The sequence below is a fragment of the Acanthopagrus latus genome, chromosome 17 (assembly GCF_904848185.1).
Source record: "Acanthopagrus latus isolate v.2019 chromosome 17, fAcaLat1.1, whole genome shotgun sequence".
NCBI lineage: Eukaryota > Metazoa > Chordata > Actinopteri > Spariformes > Sparidae > Acanthopagrus > Acanthopagrus latus.
In genome coordinates this window covers 27,234,563-27,255,710 of record NC_051055.1, presented here as the reverse complement: position 1 = coordinate 27,255,710, position 21,148 = coordinate 27,234,563, and the positions used below count along the sequence as shown (strand labels likewise).

At 42.0% G+C, this 21,148-nt stretch overlaps 1 protein-coding gene across 4 annotated transcripts in view; it reads left to right on the top strand.

Moving 5' to 3' along the window:
* The window catches only part of znf385d (zinc finger protein 385D), an 86,590-nt gene that overhangs the window by 40,792 nt on the left and 24,650 nt on the right, over positions 1-21,148 (top strand). For 3 of the 4 annotated variants that reach the window (XM_037075374.1, XM_037075371.1, XM_037075372.1), the window contains 2 exons: positions 4,423-4,530; positions 16,786-16,954. In XM_037075374.1, the coding sequence (XP_036931269.1) occupies positions 4,423-4,530; positions 16,786-16,954 (277 nt within the window). The remainder of the gene's footprint in view (positions 1-4,422; positions 4,531-16,785; positions 16,955-21,148) is intronic. The other variant, XM_037075373.1, reaches the window with a different exon arrangement.

The following is a 21,148-nucleotide window of genomic DNA, read 5'->3' as shown; positions in this document are numbered from 1 at the left end:
AGTTTCTGCTTCTTCCGCCCGACAGACTTTCTGTCTGAACCTGAAACTAGCACACGTTTTTCACCGAAAATTAGTTCATTATACAGGTTTTTTGGTGATTGACTTCTTTTCCTGCTGCTAGCAGACGCATTCAACAATCGGTGTCTTTGTCCTGGTGTGTCGTGTTCTCAAGCACAAACGTGTCAGAAAACAGGGAACAGCAGAAATCAGCTTCTCAGCAGTTTACATCCAGATGACTGCTGCAGAGTCATTTAACCTGTGATCCCTGACGCTGAAGACAAAAGCCAGATGTCTGTGGGTTTTTTCCCGGTGTGAAAGGAGTTTCAGTCAGTGTCTCTTTCCCCTTCAGTCCCAAGTCAATTTTCATTACCAGCACCTGTTTCTATTTCTTAGTCTGTGTCTGCTCGCGTTGCCTTTTTCTCTGAGCTTCGGTTTCAGTCTGCCTCCATCAGACCTGAATCTATTCACCCCTGCTCTCTGCCTCAGGCTCTTAGAGGGATGTTGGGTTTCTGCCATTGTCGCCTTTCACCAAACTTGATCTTTTCTGGAATTTTCCATCCCATGTTTTGCGTCCCGTCGCCCCTCAGTGAGCTGGCTCCCTCTGAGGTCACCTGACGTCGTCACCTGTCGGCCCAGCTGCTTCTCATTCCCTCAGCCGCGGTGTAAATACATAGAGACCGGTGTTCAGCCATTCTTTGCCAGATTGTCGATTGCTGCCAAGCTGCTGAAACCTTCCAGCGCCGTCACCTGCGCCTGATTACTTCCCTGCCTGCATCCGTCCCTTTGAATGTTTGAGTTTTACTGCTCGCCTGTTGGCAACGATGAAATAATCAGAAGACCAGCGCGAACTACAGCGTCTCCCTGACGTCATATGATGCATAAAAATAAGGATTGTTGTAGGTCCCATGCATTGTATTCAACTGTATAGGTGTCTGATAAACTTATTTTTACATGAAGAAAAGCAAAAGTTTGTCCATTAAAAGGATGTTTTTACATTTAGGTGTATTTTTAGGTTTATTACATGAAGTAGGAAACAGAATAACATAATTATCTTCGCTTACTTTTTACATTTGGTCATGAATCCTGATGGATTTAGCTCTCAAAAAACAAATAATCCTCGAACATTGACTACTGCAATTGTGTTTTAAACACATGTACAATTTCCATGTAATTATATTACAAAGTGAAGTGTCGCATTTAATGCTTGAAAGTTTCCCTGTGATGCTCCATGTGTCTGATTTATTACAAGAGAACAAACAACTTGAAATGTGCCAATTTTATCAACACGAGAATTAACGTGATGTTTTTATTTTGAAGTTTCTTTTAGCTTCATACATAAACATAAAGATTACATAATTAGCATTTTGTATCGACTCGCTAACAGTCGTATTATAGATTGGCAGATTTTGTATCATTATAATCTCGTTAAAGTGTAATATTTGTTCTAGTTTTGTAGTTTGTAGTTTATAGGTTTTGGTGTTTAGTTATTCCTGTTGTCCGGCGCTCTGGTGGTTCGGCACTGAATCAAAGTTTCACCATCACCTTCTTACAGTTTTTGACCTTACACAGCCAGAGAAATACACATGAACTCACTGCAATACGTCCCGCAGTCCACTGTGTTTGAAAAAGAAAAAGAAGAATCAGAAATTTGTTGTGTCTTTCTTTCAGTCTCTTTCAAAACAAAGTGCACACAACCAGCCAAATCAGGATCTGGCACGAGGCGGCGAAAACACCACCGCCGCCAGAACCAACAGAAAAAGAAAAAAAAAAGTAATTTCCTCAGAGCTGCTTTAACCTGACGTGTTATTAAATGATGTCAGTCTTACTATCTCGGTGTGCGCTGGAGTATTGATGTGTTGCTCTGATGCAGATTTCTGCCAATTCAAATACTAAAGAGACGGATGATCGGCGACGTAGGACAGTTCTGTGTGTGGTTCTAGTTTCCACGGTGAAACTTTTCTCTCCTGCTGCACAAAAAAAAACCAAAACATTTCTGAGGTAACGTAAACAGCCCGAGTTCAGCCAAACGGCGTCAACAGAGAGCGGCGGTGTGACATCATTGTGCCTACCTTCTGCAGCACGATTGTCACGGTGGATTAATCCTCCCACGCAGCGCCGCCACCTCTCCTCCTTCTGCAGCCAAGAAGTGCCCATTGAGACGCTTCCTCGGCGAGGCAGATGTGTTTGTTCATTCCCCAAAGCCTTGTCAGCACACGCAGGGAGGCACACGGCAAACATGCGAGCGGCGTGCAGCGTTCGACCACTCGGAGCTCGTCCCCAAGGCGCCTACATCTCGGCGCTCGTCGTGCGTGCAGAGGCTGTTTTCAATAATTACGGCATAATGGGAGTCGTCTTACTTGTTTCTTGCTCGCCTCGCTTGTCCGAGATCCAAGTGTTTTTTGTTGTCGTAGTTGCATTCGTTCCAAGTCGGAATTCAACAAACTCTCAAACCACCAAAGAATAAGAAAAAAAAGAAGAATTTCATAGCGCAGAGCTTTCTGGCCTGCTGACAGAAGACGGAAATATCAGAGAGCTGCGTCAGTGGTCGCATTAAAGGATAAATTACCACGACTGCCAACAATTTGTCATCAGAGCCGAGCTGACAGGAACAAAAAAAAGGGAGGGTTTCGATGTAAACTTGAGGCTGAAGTGTGGAAAAGTGAAGTGGTCCATGACTAAACTGTGATGTGGTCACTGAGATGTGACAGATGGACAAGAGAATATCAGACAGCAGGTGAAGTCAGACTGTCGGCTGCAAAACAGTTTGATCATCAATCACAGCGACTCCTGAGCGGCATAAATGACCGGGTTTAAAATATGACTCCATTTAAAAACAGTTGAAACTCTTCAGTTTTTCACATCAGTGACTCTTGTTTTCGTGTCTCTTCTCCCTCATGTTATATTGTTTTTCTTCAGTCTTGTGTCTTTCTTGCCATTTTTTTTGGTTTTAACTTTTATCTCACACTTTTCTTTTTTATCTAACGACAGCAAGGTCTGTTTTAGTGAGCTGGCAATAGGAGATGTGGATGACGATCTGATCAAGTTTTATATTTGACCTTAGTTTGTTTCTTTAACATTTTAAATGCTGATTAATGTGGTTGCAGGATTTATTGGCATTTCCCTGCAGCGGCCTCGAAAACCCATAAAAACCTAAAAAAGGCCTTCTTGAGAGTCAGCGTTTGATGAAACATGGTGGACTTTATATTGAAATGTCTCATTCTAAGGTACCAAAAGACAACAATTCTTAGTTTCAGGTCATTATACAGAGTTAATGCATCTTTAAGGGTATTTTTTTTCTGTGTGTCTTTATGGAGACAACGTTTAAATTTCATTCGTACCTACAGGAAGATACAGGGGGAAAAAAATACCTCAAAATTTCAAACTTTACTTAAAAAGCACAGATGTGTTTGTACGATCAGCTCCTGCGGGAGGTTTCATGACTCTGTCTCGCCAGCAGGTTTCATCTGTGAAGCCACAGATTTAACTTCTGCCTCCCATGAAATAAACCTGCCAGCGCACATCAACGATTTTCACTTTAATCTGAAGCAACTCCGCCACTGCATCTTCAATTCCCAGCAAATAGTTGTGCATCATGTCGTCGTCGTCTTCTTCTTCTTCTTCTTCTTCTCCTCTCGATCCTTCCTCAGCTCATTAGCTCTGCGTTTAGATGCTGCTACATGCACCTGCAGGCCTCGCGGCACTTGTGTCAGGTGGAACCGAGTGTCGAGGCACTTGTTCTCCGAGGTGTCTCCTCTTAATCTTTTTAACTGTAAGCCGATCACCTGTCACCAATTAACCTGTCTAGTCTCGTGTTATCATTTATTCATCTTCACAAGTGTCGGATACAACACTTGAGAAGATGAAAATGTAGTTTTTGGTCCCTTCAGTGACACGATCAGCCTGTGAACCTGTGAAGTTTCTCCTCCTTCACAGTCTTGCTGAATATACTTTAACACACTGTGGCGTTACAGCAGAAGCTACACACACACTCACACACACACACACACACACACTGCCAGTGGGGATAAATCATCTTTGGTTTCAGTCTCATCCGGGGAAATATTGATGAGAATAAGAATATACGCCGAGGCCAGCGGAGCCTTTAAAGTGTTCACTTGAGGGATTTTGCCTGTGGCCATGACAGTAAGCTCCCTGCACTCCAACACTGACGGTGCGAGCCCCGAACGAGCAAAATGGGGACTTAATTCTTGCTACGTCTGTGTTAAAGCCGGAGCCACAGAGAGCGCAAGTTGATGCTACAGATGAACGGCTGGCTCTCTAAAAAAGCTCCAGGCGACCTGTTTCCTCTGCACAGGCCCGGTGAGCGATGGACGAGTGAGGCTGATTTACAGGTCGGCTCGAGCGCCGTTTTTTTTTTTTTTTTTTTTTTTAATTAGCCCTCTTTCTGTGTCCGTCCTCCAGATGGACCCGGTGCAGAAAGCCGTCCTCCATCACACCCTCGGCATCCCTCCCACCGCAAAGAGGAGGCACGTCTCCTGCAGCGTGTGCCAGCTGAGGTTCAACTCACAGGTGAGCAAGTTTTCTTTTGAAAGAGGAGGGAAAAAGTTCAGAGGTCACAGCGATCCTGCCACAGAGACACACGCAGGAAAGTCATTCCATCAGCGCAGGACATATTTCAAACACCTCATACTCAAACTCTGCACAGGAATTTGTGGTCCCTAAAGGCTGAATCCGCAACTAAATATGACAATCACCTGATAAATTCTCACTAGAGGAACTATTTAGTAGAGTTTTGGTGATTTCAACCTCAGACTTTACAACTGAGAGCAATGCAACACATAAAAAAACAAAACTAGCTTTGAAGAAACACATCTCAGTCTCTTTAAAATCACTCGGTGTCAGTTTATAACGAATCTACAACAGATCTTGCAATAATGTCGCTGTAGTTCATGTCTTTGGTGACGTATATATGACAGAAAAGTGACTCGGTCCTCCCTGGAAAGCAGCGTTTGTCTCCGGGCAGGTTTCTGATGGCGATTTTGTGATTCCAGGCAACTTATAACGTCTTAATCTCCTCCTCTAACAACACAACATATATAAAACAGCATCCATCAGATCATAAAGAGCCAGCAGAGACATTTTCAAGTGGCAGAACCTGCTCAAGAAACGACAAAACTCGATTTATTTTTCAGGTTCGGATTATTGATTTTAACTTGAAGTAACTACAGAGCGCAGCGTTTTTTGCACGTTACGATTGACAGGTGCGTAGGAGAAGAACGTAGGCCGACAAAATCAGGAATGTCGTCATTAAACTTGATTGCAGGTGAAGCGGGCATCGTGCAGGAGTCTGGAGGGTTATCAAAAAATCCAGCAGAACAGCATAACACAGCAAAACCTGTTATGAGGAATGTGAGTTGAGATTAAATCAGAAGTGTTGCAGAGGTTCAAGTGAAATCGCTCACCTCGTTGTCAACAGGCTGTGGAGAGTTTAATTTGGCTTAATTTGCTCTGTAGCTGCGGGGGAGGAGGGGAGGCAGAGACGAGGTGAGACGCTGACGACGAACTCCAGGAGCTTGAAACGCAGAGCGCGACTTCAGACTTTCTGTGAGCGTCGGTGTAACACGTGAATCAGACAGTGAGGTGGTGTCACGGCAGGTGAAAGCAGCGGTTAGGGAGTTGGATCCATCGCAGAGATCCAATCCATTACGACATCGTCTGAATAACAGCTTTATGTAAGACACTCGTACAAGTAAAAATTGGGAGATTGTTTTTTGTTAAGTTACTGTGATGTTTGACTTGGAGAGTTCAGGAATGGAAACACAGAAACTGAAGTTCAGCTCAGGCTGTGGAGGGTTTTTTCTTCTTCTTCTTCTTCTTCTTCAGCTTCATTTTCTAATGTTTGGCTTCTCACTCGCCCTCTCGCTTTGTTTAACAAGTATCCAAGAAGTCGACTGTTTGACCGTAGTTTTGTAAATGTTATGTTTATTTTTATTACCTCTGCTTTTCTGTGTCTCTTACCCTCGATGTGTCCTCATCTCCTAGGTAGGATTTCTGTTTTCACTTTAGTTGAGTTGACGTTATGAGAAAGAGGAAATCAAGTGAATGCTTATTTTCTCTGTAGTCTCTGATGCAAACATGGAGAACAGTTGTATTTTTTGTACAGTTTGACATGTTTACCAGTCAGTAACATGTTGTTTAAACAGCTGCTAAACGTTGGCAGGTAAGAGACGCCGTGAGACACGGAGCAGCCGACATGTTGCCACAAACCGACACTGTGATTTTCTTACAAGGGAAGAAACTAATTTAATGTGAGATTACACAGAGCCACAAATGTTTTAAAGAAAATATAACTGGAGCTGTTTTGCAAGGTTTATTACGTTTTTTTTTTCCTCAATCAACAGTTTTCAAAATTGTGCATGTTATTAAAGGGAGTCTGGGGAAACAGCCAGTGTGTGTTCACAGACAGACACAGACACAAACACGCTTGTTTCGGCAGATAAGAGAGTAACAGCGTCCTGTCAGATTTCAGTCTGAGAGCTGATAGCTGTTCCAACAAAGAGACGAACATTAAACCTCTCAACTAATCGTCAAGAGTTGATTATTGGTTGTTAGAGGCGTCGATACCTGGATACTTTAAGGACAACACGTGTCTAACACAGAACAGAATCAATATTCAATAGTACTGAAAAAAAAACAAAAACAGATCTACAATCAGATTTTCAACTCAAGGCTGTGCAGATATTTACATTATTGCAAATGTATGTTGTGTGCAGGTTGTTTTATTAAAAGGAAAACATATCTTTTATATCTATTTCTTATTTTTTTCAGTCTTATTCTGTAATATTAGAAAGTATCATATCAGTTTTTAAATCTTAGTGTTGTATCAAAGTTGAAATCTCTCAAAGAAGCGTCGTGGTGTTCGTAGAAACATGTTCTGACGAGGGAACAGGCTTCGACACAACACCGGTGCTCTCCATCGAGTGAATACCGTCCCGTTCATTCTCGTCTTACCTCCGTCTCTATCACTCTTCCTCTGAATCTTCTTCTCCTTGTCCATCAGTTGAGTTCTTCTTCTTTTTGCAGTGCAGCGTCTCCACAGTTATTCCAGTTGTCCCGCCACAACCTGGGGACAGTGACCGAGGAAAACAATTCCTCTTCCTGTTTTCGATTCATTTGTGTGCCGTAATTTGTTTGTTTTTTGTTTGTTTTTTTTCTGGGGTGAAGTCAAGGATTATACGGAGCCAATCTGAATATGAATGGTGCCATATTTCTTTCTCTTTTTTTGTCTTTTGCCAGTTTAAATAAAGTTTTGACAGCAGGACTTTTACCTGTCGTGGATTATTTACTGGATCATGATCGGACCTCTTGTCTTCTTTGTCCTTGACATCAACATAATGCATCTTATGAGTAAAACAGATTACAGGAGGGAGATATATCACCAATACATTAATTATCTATATAACACTATCTAATGAAAAGCGTTGCATTAATACCAGCTTGCTAAATTTAGCCGATAGACGAGCAGATGGGTTTTGGATTTGCCCCCCCTGCTCCCTAATCTCCATACCATTCTGAAAGTAATCAAAACATTTTAAAAAGAAAAGCGCCGCCGCCGCTGCATGTTGTTAAATCAGTGGCATCCCTAAATAGCCATGTCATCGCTCTTTCATTAAAAGGAGTAATCAATCCAATTTCCAAACACTGAATGTGTCGGTGATTACTCGGGATGAGGTTATTATGTCTCACGCGGGGAAATCTGTCTCGGTGCGTATTTACCGTCCATCGGCTGTTAATTTGGACGCTTCATTAGAGAGATGAACCCTGTGTTTACCTGTCAATCAACAGGTGCCGCGTTGAGCCAGAGGATTGTAAAAACAGCCCGAGGCAGCCGCAGCAGAGCCGTGTCTCAATTTCCTCCGTCGACAGATTATCATAACGTGAAGCTGCAGCTCGGACGGAGGGACGATGCAGAAGCTGGAGGACCTGCTCGGTGTTTTTTTTTCCTGAGAGTCTGTTTGTAAAACCCAGTTATTAGCCTGAGATCATAAAGAGAAGAGAGCTTTGTGTTTCAGATGTTTCTGCTTTACTAGATGCATTTCGCCGTTTATGAGTCCAGATCATAAACTGGACTCGAGTCTGTAATTTGTTGCGAGCGAATGAGTCACCAGTTAGTCTCATTTATCCCCTAACAGGCCGCGCTTTACTGCCTGCTCACATTTAATGCATTCGCAGCGCCGCCTCGCACCTCCTCACCTCCACTCACGACTCTCTAAGAGTAACTTGTTTACTCTGCAGACCTCCAGTTTTTACTGGGTGATAATCCAAATGGGATTTTCTTTCTCTAAATAGACATGAAGAAACACACACACACCACTTCTTCTTTTAATCTTATTTCCACTGCAGGATTTTTATTTATTTATTTATTTTTTATTTCTTATCACGAGGCCAGGAACTATTTCCAGAGCTCAATCAGTTACCGAACTCGATAGGAGAGCTTTAACTCTCGGTAAAAGGTGGTGGAGGGAGGAAGGCTTCGAAAAGCTATTGGACCGTCGGACACGCGGCTCTGCAGAAGCTTATTGGCAGCTGGAGCGAGCAGAGGATGCCACTGATATCGATAACTGGACCAGGAGCGGACGTTTCTCCTAATGTTTATTGACGCTGAAAGTCGTTTATGTGTAACTTGACTTCCAGAGAAGTTTAGGAAATGCGAGATTTTGAGAAATGGTTAGCGTGTGAGTGAGACAATTGAGGGAATTAGAGATTAAAATGTGCGATTTAACACGGAAAATGACTTTCACATGAGTGTCTGGCTGAAATACACCAAAGGGATGTTTTAAAACCAGCAGAATAAACATCTCTGAATCTAAAACAAGGAAAAACTGAGCAAAAGATTCATGCGAACAAATACAACAACACTGATGATCACGTTGTTTGGCTTTGCCGGCTGTGGATCACGGTTGAATATGATGGAATTGTACCTCAGCTATGTGCATCTAGATGAAGATTGTATCAGTTCACTTCAGCCGAGCCGCTCCCGGGATGTTTCCACCTCATAGCGGACTCGCGAGACTTTAAAACTGTGTGTTCAACTCTTCTTCTTTTGTTGCTTCTCGCTGAATCTCCTTAGTTTCTCTCCTGCGTCCCTGTTTGTTCTTCGAGACACCGGATTTATGAATCGTGTCTAACAGCAACTGTTCACCTCTCTTCCTGACAACAGGGGAGTCCGATTGTCACTCTGGTGGAAACTTAATTAGTGTAATTAGCCACTTTTGTTAATTGGCTGACAAAGAGAAATGCAAAGACAAAGTTGACAGTGTATATTTATTCATGCGTGGAAGGGTTACCACCCCGGTGCACTTACCGGGTTTCAAAGCAGCAATGACACTCAGAGAGAAACAGTTTAATGCTGTGACTTTAATTACACGTCACTGTTCCATCTAATCTTAGTGCACGAGTTCAGTGCAAAGTGTCACATTCAATTAGGGTTTTAATGCTGTCATGAGTCGATGTGACCAAACTAATCAACTCAATCTGATTAAATCAGTTTAATGCAAACGTGATAATAAACCTAAACCTGATGTTTTTATTGTGACGCCTCAGGTTAAAGGGGAACTTGGACATAAAGACATAAAGTGTTTGATTTAAACATGCTGATGATAGAAAAACATGAACTCATGTCAAAGAAATAGATTTATATGTTAGTAAAATACTTGATGGCTGCGATGTAGGCAAATCATTTTTTGGGTGAACGAAGGAAAAAGAAGTGGGTGATTTTGTGATTGTCATTATTATTATTATACTTATATTTACACATGTTTTTATTTTCTGTGTGATTTAGTCACAGAGGTGCATCATTCGTCAAACTCCACTGATTTTCTTTATAGCCTGTAGTTTAGAGTTTTCCTTCCACGCTGCCACATTATCTCAGCAACAATAGTTGGGAGGAATTCAGAGGTGTCGCCACCTGATAGCCTGAACAGCTTCTCTTCACCCCCTCAGGGCAGTTTTCATTGTGCTTTCAACAAGGTGATCCCTCGTCCTCTGAACACGCCTCCCCCAGACAGTAAATGCATTAAGAGTTCCTGCCTTCTCCAACAGCAGCCTCCCTTATTTTGAAGCAGTAGCACCCGGACAGTCTCCTCTGGCTTCTGAACCGACAGCAGAGTTCAACAATGGCGACCAACAAAGTCATTAAATATCTTCTGTTCACCTTCAACCTGCTGTTTTTTATTGGTGGGTGCATCCTGCTCACCTTATCCGTCCACATCAGGCTGAACAAGGCGGACTACCAGGTCACAGACGAACTCCTCCCGGGCGTCAACCTGCTGATGTTTGTCGGTGCTGTGACCATGATTTTTGGGTTTCTCGGCTTCTGCGGAGCGATCCTAGAGAACCGCCGCCTGCTGGGCATGTTCTTCATGGGCCTGCTGCTGATGTTCCTCATGCTGCTGGCCGTAGGAGTGTTCGGAGCCATCGCCAGAACCCCGACCGCCCAGGCGCTGGTGAAGGAGAACATGCAGCAGCTGCTGCCGCTGAGCAACCAGACGAAGGAGGTCCAGGAGTCGTATCAGGCGGTGGAGAGGAGCGGGTTCTGCTGCGGCCTCTTCGACGGACATCTTGATTGGGGCAATTCAACAGCTGTGCCCGACTCGTGTAACTGCACCGACACCTCCAGAAACTGCACAGAGCTGGACGGGCGTGAGGTTTACTCGACCCCGTGTATGACGTACATCATGACCTGGATGGACAGAGCTTCAGACACGCTCATCGGCTCTGCCGTCGCTTTTGGCATCTTGATGGTTCTCGGCATGATTTTATCTCAAGTCCTGATGCGTCAGATCGTCTGCGAGAAAGGGATCATTTAAAGTGTTTTCCTCACAGCTTCATGGGCGTCGAGTGATGGACAGATTATCATGTTGGTGCTGAATGCATCTTGTCTGAGCTTTGTCTCGTTGTAAAAGTTTAAAATGTTGTGCCAATGTTTTATATTTGTTTTTGCAGCTACAAACTGCATATTACACATTTTTTACCAAAAAAAAAATGGGGATGATATTTAAATCTGCTGTATTTTGTAAAATGTTTACTTAAATTTTGAGGGAAATATTTAGTTTTGCTCCACTAAATGTATCTGTAGTCGTAACATCACACAAGAACACGTGATGATCTGATAATGAAACACAACTTTCCCTTGTGACAGTGCAGATGACTGTGAGTTGTGAGTAGTTCCGCCAAAAGAGATTATCAAGTCATGTCAGTTAAAAAAAAAAGAAAATATATGTTATACAAAAACAATATATATCAATTTCTTCCTTATCCTGATCCCAAATTGTTCCCTGCACATCGATGCATCAGGTACTTTTAGATTTCATACTTAAAATGGACATTTTGCAGATATAACGTCTGTTTTTTCTTACCATCATTGTAAACAGGGCTGTGTTTCACGTTTAACTACTGGAAATACACCACAAGGTTTCTGCTTAAACATTCTTGTCATTCGTCTCATTCTCAAACATCTTCCTGCCTCTAAATTAATATTTTCTAGCACAGGTAAACCCGCTAAAAACAGACTTTTGGCTTTTTCACGTGTCAGAAGCGATTTGTTTGTTTAATGTTGCAACATAAGTGAGTTCACGTCCATAAATGACATTATGTTCGTTACGTAACTTAACGCGTGGCCCGAGAAGTATGACCTTTTCTTAACTTGACCAGGTAGCTCTTCTATCTGAACCGAGTCAAACTGTGATGTTAAGAACAGTCTAAAAAAGAAAATATGACAAATTTTTGAACAATTTGTCATCATGCTTTTATTGTGAAAATCTAACCGGACATATATTACTTATTATTGCTTCAGTCGCCTTCATCTGAGACCGAGACGAGACCGACACCTTCAAGTACTCGAGTGCAGTGTTGTAATCTCGAGTGCAACACTTCAACACTTTACTGACCAGGCTGTTGTTGTAACGGACATACTCGACAAATCTGCTTCCTCTGCTCCTCTCGAAGACGCTGTCCTTTACTTGTTGCCTGTACAAGTGCACAACTTGGTATATACTGTCTGAATCTGGGTCGTAAAGATTTACGACTCGCTGAAAATGGAGCATAAACTCAGCAGCGCAAATAAAAATGGGAGGCGACTCCATAAATAAAAAGTAAAATCCACCCAATTAAAAAAAAAAAAAAAAAAGAAAGAAATATGAGTAAACTCTTCCACTAATAAGAATAATTCAAGCCTCCATTACATCAACGTTGGGCTTTGGGTATAATTTTACTTGAGTATTAAGTTAATAAGTGTTTGTTGGATGTGTTGCGAGAGCAGGATTCAATAAATCTACAGCAAAATGAAAACACAAACAGCTGCAGCACTTTCGGTTCTGTTCTGAATCGACCCGACCACCAGGAACAGTTTGTTGTTTAAGGAAGAAATGACTCACAGTGTCATTTAAATCCCATCTGATTGAATTATGACACCAGAACAATGTGAAACCAGGAGCCTAACCCGTCCTGACACGTCAATTTTCCCCTTTTCTCAGCAGCACATCGGCCGGTTTGATGTCGTAACTCAGAAATCAAACATGGTTTTTCATGTTTTTCTCTCAAGAAGTCCAGATTTCTCAACAGAGCTTTTATTCATCTCAACATTTCTACTGTTCCTTTTTTCCCCCCCTTCTTCTCCTGAACACTCCTGACCTTATTCACAAACAGGATATTTTAAAAAACGAGGATGGGAATGAAAGTCTCTTTTAATGGACGCCCCATATGTCAAAACTATAAACTACTCTGTGACCAAACAGCAAACATCTGAGCTGAAACTTTGGGGGAGGATCTCTAACTTTGCCTGACGTGATGAACACAATAACAGCACAGTCACACTGGTTTCAGTTCCAGTAGCTGTTGTCTTAAAGCTGCATTTGTTGCTTTTTCTTCTTCTGTCGCTCCCACTTATCTCCGGGAAGCGTTTGCACAACACTCACAGGCGCATCATCGCCTCACAGAGCTGTTCGCACACAGCTGTTTATTTACACATTCAGCAGAGCGACATTAGCATCCATCAGCAGTCGTCAGCTGATGAATCTCTTGGCCTTTGCCTGCTCCCGAGGGAGACGTCTGTCTCTTTAGCTGCTCACTGTGTGTCTGCGTCCAGGTGTTGGACGGGTCCTGTGCTGTGTTCTGTTAGAGTTCTGCTGTTAGCAGCTGCTGTAAACCAGAGCAGCCAGAATAAACCAAAAGAAAAAAAGGTTGAAGGCTTTTTAGGTCAGATATTCATCCAGTTCCCGAAGAAAAAGTCAGCTGGTACCTCTTAGATTTATATTTCGTACACGTGAAGCCTGTTTAAATGTGAATAATTCAGAGTATAATGACACACATGTTACTACTGTTGACCAGTTATCAATCAGTCACAGTATATATACACATTATTTAGTTGTATTTAGGGATATTAAGACATGGGTGCTTATGCACATGTGCACAGATTTGCAATGACGTGTTATTATCTTTGCGGTCCAAAAATATTCACAAAACAGAAAGTAAAAATTCAGAAAACTCACAAAATGAACAATCAAGTGAAACATTAACATATCTAACTAATTTTGAGAAATGTATATTTATGTTTAGTGCATCCTGCTACATCCTGTTCTTACCTGTTTCTTCATTTGTATTAATATCTCATTGATATTCTACATATTAAAATTCGGACTTTGAATTTCTTCTCCAAAGCTACGTAATGGCCCTTTTAAAGCAATCGAACTGTGACCAGTTAAATTTCAAATCTCAAAATGTTCCTGTGTAAATATTTTTTGGCAGCAAAGTTAAAGTTCTGATTAAAGGATAGAAAAAAAAGAAAAAAAAGAGCCCCGCCTTCTTCAAAAGAGAAAAACAAGCTCAACAAAAGAAAAATCTTGGTGTAAATTTGCCAGAACGCTTCTGGTTCTGGCAGGAAGATGTTTTGTTTTCTCGAGCAGAGCCACATCGCTCAAAGTAAAGATGCCAGTTGAGAGAATTTGCTCTCAGCGCCTTTAAACCGGAGGAATAAAAACACGGCCTGCATTTCAGCTGACGCTCACGCCTCACATCACGCTGGTGTTGATGGATTCACCGGGATTTAAACGTGACCTTTTCGGTTTGGGGTGGGGGGGGAAGTTTCAGACAGGCTCTCTAAATCCTGGAACGACTCCTGCGACTCCGACTCCGTCTGATGTCTTTTCCCTCATCGCGGAGCACCTGGAAGGAAAACAAATGATTTCCTTCCCGGTTTTAATCACGCATGTGTCAGACTCGGAGTTGGGGCGATTCTTCCACTTCATTGCTCTAATGAAAGATGAATTATTGGCGCAGTCGTATTAAACACTCATCCGTATCACCTGAGGCTCATGACAAAACAATAAGTCATGTCCTTCGGTACCTGGAGAGTGATGGATGCGGGTCAGAGCGAGCGGTCTGGTGCCAGAACAAGCCGAGCGCTCCGTTTGAAAAAGCGACGCCTCGTCCAGAAATGGTTTCTATAACGATGGGAAAGCGTTTAAAAGGCACCTCAGACGTTTCACAGCCTTTGCCAACAAAATTATTCAGCTGTGAATTTGCTGGCAACTTAATCCCTCTCGTATAATGAAACCTCCTTGCTTGTCTCATTCCATTAGATTTAATATTTTAAGGAGAGAGGCTACAGGTGAACGGGGGAAAGTTTTAACCGGTTATCACCGTGAAACTTTCCCAGCTGAGTGCTCAGATCGAACACTATTGGTTTTTTTTTGTTTTACAAGAGTCAAAGTTTTCTAACAGAGGGAATGTTGGAGATCTCTCCTCATCACTCCATAAATCTTAGAGATCCTGGCAACAGCCTGGAATTCTTTGCCATGTTTCAAGAATTAAATGTTGGATAAATCAGCCTATGAATGAAATATGAACAATCGCCCTGTAAGAATCCTGGGAATATAGATTACACAACTGGAGTATGTAATTAAATATGTGCTAACTATGGAGGACTTAAGTGCCAAAGTCAAAAACAAATAATAAAAAAATACATTATATTAGTCATATGCATACATAAAATATACATTTTAAAATGTAGGCATTAATCAATTTATAAAATGTGATACAAATTGATATTTCTATTTTATTTTTCCTCTTGACTTTGTATTTATTCATATTTTTATTTAACTTTCAATATGATTTTCCATTTTATTCAAAAAAAATTCTATTGAGTGATTTATGTATTAATTTCTGTATTGTTTTGTCAAGATAATAAGTAAATATGGAACAAAACCTAATAAGTTCAAATATGAATAACGTAAGAAATAAAATGGTAAAATGTATGAGGAAAGTAACAGAAGGTTCCATCCAAAGCTAAATAAAATAGAAATATCAATTTATGTTGCATTTTATAAATGAATGTCTAAATGTATTTTTAATACCATTCTTTGTGCATTTCATAGGATAGACATTTGTTTATTTATTTGTTTTTTTCTTTCATTTTGTCATTTCCAGTCCTCCATAAATTAGCACTCATTTAATAAAACAGAATAATTTGCATATTTTAACATAATCATCACATTTTATATGTTAATAGCTGCATTTATTTGAACATTTTTGACCTTTTGTCAGCTTCAGTTCTCCATAGAAATATTAATAACATTCAGAGCAGAAATCTGAACCAAAAAACACACCAAGCTGTGGATTTAGTTTTCTTTCCTCTAGTCTGAAATAAAACATGATATGGAAGCAAAACAGCGAAACACTGTGTGATAAAATGTGTTTCCCTCTGTAGTGTCTCTCCTTGATAATGTTGGCCAATTTAAATGAAATATCTGAAGCAGATCTTATAATGACTTGAGTTTCTTACCATTAAAACAATGTGAATACTTCCTGACTGCTCTCTTTGTCCTCGCTGTCTTTAGTAAAAAAAAAAAAAATCCCCACAGCGGCACATAAATAAAGATGCTTACAAATGTCTCCTGGGACGCGTGCCTGCTGCTCTTATTTATTCCGAGAGGCAATTGCATCTCTCCTGATACCTTTCCCTTACTGCCACCGGCAAAGGTATGCAGGGGAAGTGTGCCGAGGTAAACAAGGACAGCTCAAAGTCTTTGCATGTGTCCCACTTCTGTGTGCCCGGCTGAATCTGTCGTGAAGGTGAAGCTCGGCGGCGCTACGTGTCCGGACTCTAAAAACTAAATCAGACGCCCTCATAAATTATCACCAGTCAGACAGATCTCTCAAAAACACCTACACTCAGGTATTATCTTTATTAATGATACAGAAACGGGCTTCATATTCAGCCTGAATGTTCATTTCATCACCGCCTGACGAGTTTGAAATCTCAACAGCTACTCAGGAGCTGGAAACGAGAGAAAGGCGGCTGAATACGACGGGCTGACGTGGCAAAACTATCTGAGATGAAGGCCCTTTAAAACACCTCACCGCTGTAGAACAATAGCTTTATTTTAAAATCCAAAATCCTGCACTTATTTACATGTAGCCCTCTGGGTAAAATTTAAAAAAAAAAAAAAAAAACTGCTCCAGAAGTTTTTTTTCACTTAACAGATCCCAAAAGATAGAGTACTTAAGTCATTTTAAAATAAAACAATTACCTGGGAAGAAAATCATTTTTATTAAGAGAGCGTTTATTTTCTAAAGCTGGCAAAAACACTCACATGGTACCAACATTTTCTAGACTGCGAGGCATGTCGGCCGTCCCCAGCTAATTCCTGTTTCAGTCTGCTTCACTGAGTCCGACTGTGTTCGGCTAGTTTTCATATTTTATTTCATCCTGGCTCTGTGTTTTGTGCTGCAGCGTTAAACCGAGCCTGCTATTTGTTCTCCTCACAGAGCCAGGCCTTGGCCCACTACAAGGGGACCAAACACGCCAAGAAGCTAAAAGCCCTGGACGCTCCGAAGACTAAGCTCAAAGCCTCGGTGGTCACCAAGGAAACCGCCAACCAGGAGATCGCCAAGGGCATCAACACCTCGCAGGTCCCCGACGGCACAGACAGGAAAGGTTTGTGTGTTCCTGCACATTCCCCGACACATGTTTCTTTATTGTCTTTTCTTTGTGCAGCTGCGAACGTTGGACCCAGCGAACGCACCTTTTTTGTCGTTCGTTTTGATTTGCTGCACGCAAACATGCAATCACTCCAGGAGTTGGACGGACTCGCTGTTGATTATATCAACCCCGCGCTGGGCTGCTCGGGCCAACGGGCCGGCTGCCCGCTCTGCGCTCAGATATTGAATTTGTGGAGTTTGGGAGATCTCTGCAGGACACAGGCAGACATAAGAGGGATGAAGTGGGGCCTCAGCATGCTTCAAACAAAGTGCTCGTGGGATCAACAAGGCTGCGTTTAGCGCCGTTTGAAAAATCCGTCTCCCTCGTTCACTTGAATGGGACCACTTCATCGGTGCAGCGGGGGGGCCGGTGTGGAGGGCTCTGGCGAAAAAAAGAAAAAAAAAAAAAAATGAAGGGCTGTTGTCAGGCTAACCTCAGATAATGATAGAAACCTAAATTAAGGCTGGCAACCTGCTGCCGTGAAAATGCGACCTGAGCTTATCTGGATGAGTGCAACCTTCCTGTCCGTGAGGAGGCGTGCAGAGGTGGGATGTACACACATTTCACAGCTGTAGTTAAGTGGATTATACAGATAACGTTTTTACTTCAACTCCCTCCATTTTAACGCAGATGTCTCCACTTTCTACTCTTTAGATTTTGAAGAACGGGCTCCTTAGCTCAGGGACTCGTCAATTATTTTCATTTTGCACCATCACAAGACTGATTTCAACCAGTCTGACACAAGTCACAGCGAGATGAGGCGAGACGAGACTAGAATGAAGAGAGAAGGTATTCAGTGACAGAAGCTCAGGATCAGTCAGCTTTCCACAGAACTGACCAGTAGAAATCTCACTCAGAGGGATATTTTTCCCTTTTACACTTTGAGAACATTTCGGAAGCTGTACTTTTGAACTTTTACTTGAGTAAACAAGTTAAATCAGTACTTCCTTTTCCCTCACACGAGTATCTGCACTTCTACCTGAGTTTGTGTGGCACTTTTCTTGCTTGCTGAGAAAGCGTGAACGTTTTTGCGACGTCCTCTTAACGCTCAGTGTCGCGTCCAGGTGACGTCTGTACGGGGCGCAGAATGAACAGTTTTACGACATCATTTTTAGACGTCCTGTAAAAGTCTATTACAGACTTCCAGAGGACGACTTCTTGTGGTTTTAAAAGGAGTTTTTATGACGTCTGCCTTCAGCTCACTTCAGACGGTCCAGAGACACTCCAACTTTCCTCCTCGGACAGGAGGAAAGTTGGAGGAGATTCAGAGTCGGAGACACGGTGCAGCAGGTGGGAATCAAAATTGTTCCATTTACAGTAACGACCGGAGCAAAGAGTCCTCGATGTTTAACTGAGGTCGGTCTCGTCTTCAGTTACCATCAACTCGAAACCACGTTTTGGTGGCAGCGGCTGGAAGAAGAAAACATGGTATTTAATAAAAAGGGATCGTGAAGGCAGCATGCTTTGTGGCGAGAGACTGATCCAATGATTATATTCTGTCTGACTGAAGATTTACAGTGTGGAAACCTTTTTGTTTTCTTGTACAATCATGTTTGTATCAGCTTCATTTTTTATTGAAATTAGGCGAAAAATTCCTGAATCCTTGGAAGATTTCTGAGAATGTTCCTAAAAGTCTGTTTCAGCCTCGTCATGCTACTGTAAATAATGGAACAATTATGAAATAATGACTTAATATCAAACAGATGTTTTTATAATTGCTTGTCCATTACACTTTATTTGAAGCAGCATTATGTGGAAATTAGTGTTTTGTGTGATTTGGCACCAACCACAGTTTCTGAGTGCAACACAACTGTCTTGAATATAAATCCCAGGTCTATCACACCTTGTCAGAGGTAACGAAGGTGCTAACTACAAACAAAACTCGATACATCATCACAATTTTATGTGTTGAAAACATGTGTAAGTAAACACAGAGCAGAAACAAGTGACAGAGACACCGTTCATCTTATTACGAGACACTGAACCATCAACATGAATCTGAAGTTACCTAATGTTGCTCTAACGGGTATTTCACACAGCTATTTGTCAAAAAACATTCTGAAGTTTACAGTAATGGCAATGTGGTGAGTTCAGATGTTGAAATTAAACCACTGAAGCTTCACAGTAACAGCTGAATCTGGATCAGCTCTGGCACATCGTCCTCCTGCCAGCGTCTGCGTTCACCTCTCAAGTATGCAACTCGTTCAGTCGGTGGATTCGGAGCATGTAGCAGCAGATCTCGACCGTTTACTTCACACTTGTAGATAAAATGATTGACGCTTTGCAAACTTGTAAAATCCTGTCTCAGAGTATGAGAATTAAAAGCCCTCAGATGCTTTAAGCTGTTACTCCAGGATCATATTTCATATCCTCAAGCAACTATAACACAGTCATGCATCAGTCTTGTGTTTGTTTTGTTTTCTTTTATTCTGAGCTGTTTTCAGTCTGAATCCTTTTCTGATGTGGGTGTTTGGGAGGATTTAACCTTCACGAAGAAGTAAAACAGAATAGCTTAATTGTGAGGCCGGCGCGTATCGACTGCGGCCTTCATCTCGGTCGTCGTACAATGCGTCATGACAACCAAGGCTACAACCCGAAACTTATTTCTCAACTTGTTCTTCAGTGGTTCTAGAGTTTTGTTTTCTTGCTCAATGCACCTTGGAAGCACAACTGTGGTCTCGAACGGCACGTTTGTCATTGTAATGTCATGAATGCGTTTTGAGGAGAGTCTGTCAGAAAGAGTTAGCAAAATGATCACAGTGCATCCATCCTTTTTAATCGAGTCAGACGGATAAAGACGAATCGAGAGGAGACACAACAGTCGGAGAAAACAGACAGAAAAAACAAACCCGATCTGACTCTGGGTGTTTATTCCTCCTGTATCAGCTCTGCACCCGATTACATATTGGACATTTAATTCCTGCTTGTTGTGGTGCTTCTACTTCCTACATGTGCAGGAGGCCTCGGAAACATTTGTAAACACTTTCACAATTAGATGTCGTTGGAAGGCGAACGATCACGTAGTTTGTGAAATCGTTGCAACTTTTATAATCATTTGCTCGAGAACTAATTCCGCCTGTATTGAATTTGTACTTTGCCTTTTGCTCCATGTTTGAATTCCATTTTTTTCCCCTTGTTGTTCTGGCACACATTGCTGCGTGCTGCCTGTGAATGTAACTTAATATTCATCACACATGCAGCCAGGTGGCTGTTTTAATCTGGTTATCTCCGCCAGGTGTCTGCCGAAAAACATTCCGACTCTCGGTGGAACGCCTCGCTTTAAGACACGTCGGAAAAATGTAAACAAAAAAGTAACTGCAGCTCTCGGCAGCAGCAGACGGGAACCAGATGCAGATTATTTCAAATGATTTCTATCAGCTGTGTTTCGTATCTGGCCGTGCGGCGGATAACGTCTTTGGTAACAGAGAGCGTTGCAGAGCAGACCTGCGTTTCCTCCGTCTCCTCCGGTGTAATATTCTTTAAACTGCTTGTTATTATGTCACGAAACTGGCCCAGTGAAAGTCTTCAGCTTTAACTGTAACAATAGACTATGTTTTTTTTTTTTATCTTTAAAAGCGATTGGAAACACATTTAGCCGTCGCGCTCTCGGATTAATTTCACCTACGTCTTCTTCCAATGTTCCACAAGTATTTAAATCAGGAGCACATTTCTGGAGCTCGTTCTGAACCGTGACCCGTTTGCAGAGTGTGACCTATTCACGCCTGAACTTTAAGAGAAGGTAGCTTCAGGTGGAAATGCAAATATCTTAAAAGGTGGTATTCATATCATGTCAAAAGAGGAAACGGCTCAGGTTCGATGACTCTGGCTCACGTAATGTTTGTTTTCTTCTCTCCGTTGGGTTCAAAAGCAGGTGAGAGAACAGGACTAACACGTACTTAATTCTGTATATTTAACCTCACATATGTTTGTCTTTATGTGATATTAAGAGCTTTACACCTGGCAGCAGCCTGTCTCGCACCCCACTGAGCGACTGAGCTGCCGTAAAAATGTCAAACCATTAAGTGGAGCAATTTACACTTGAACTTCCCGGGAGCTAATCCGCGCTGTCAACATTTACCGTAAGAGAGATTTTTTTTGGGCCGACGTACGCGATGCAGCTCCCCCGGCGGTCTTTAGGTCTCAACAACG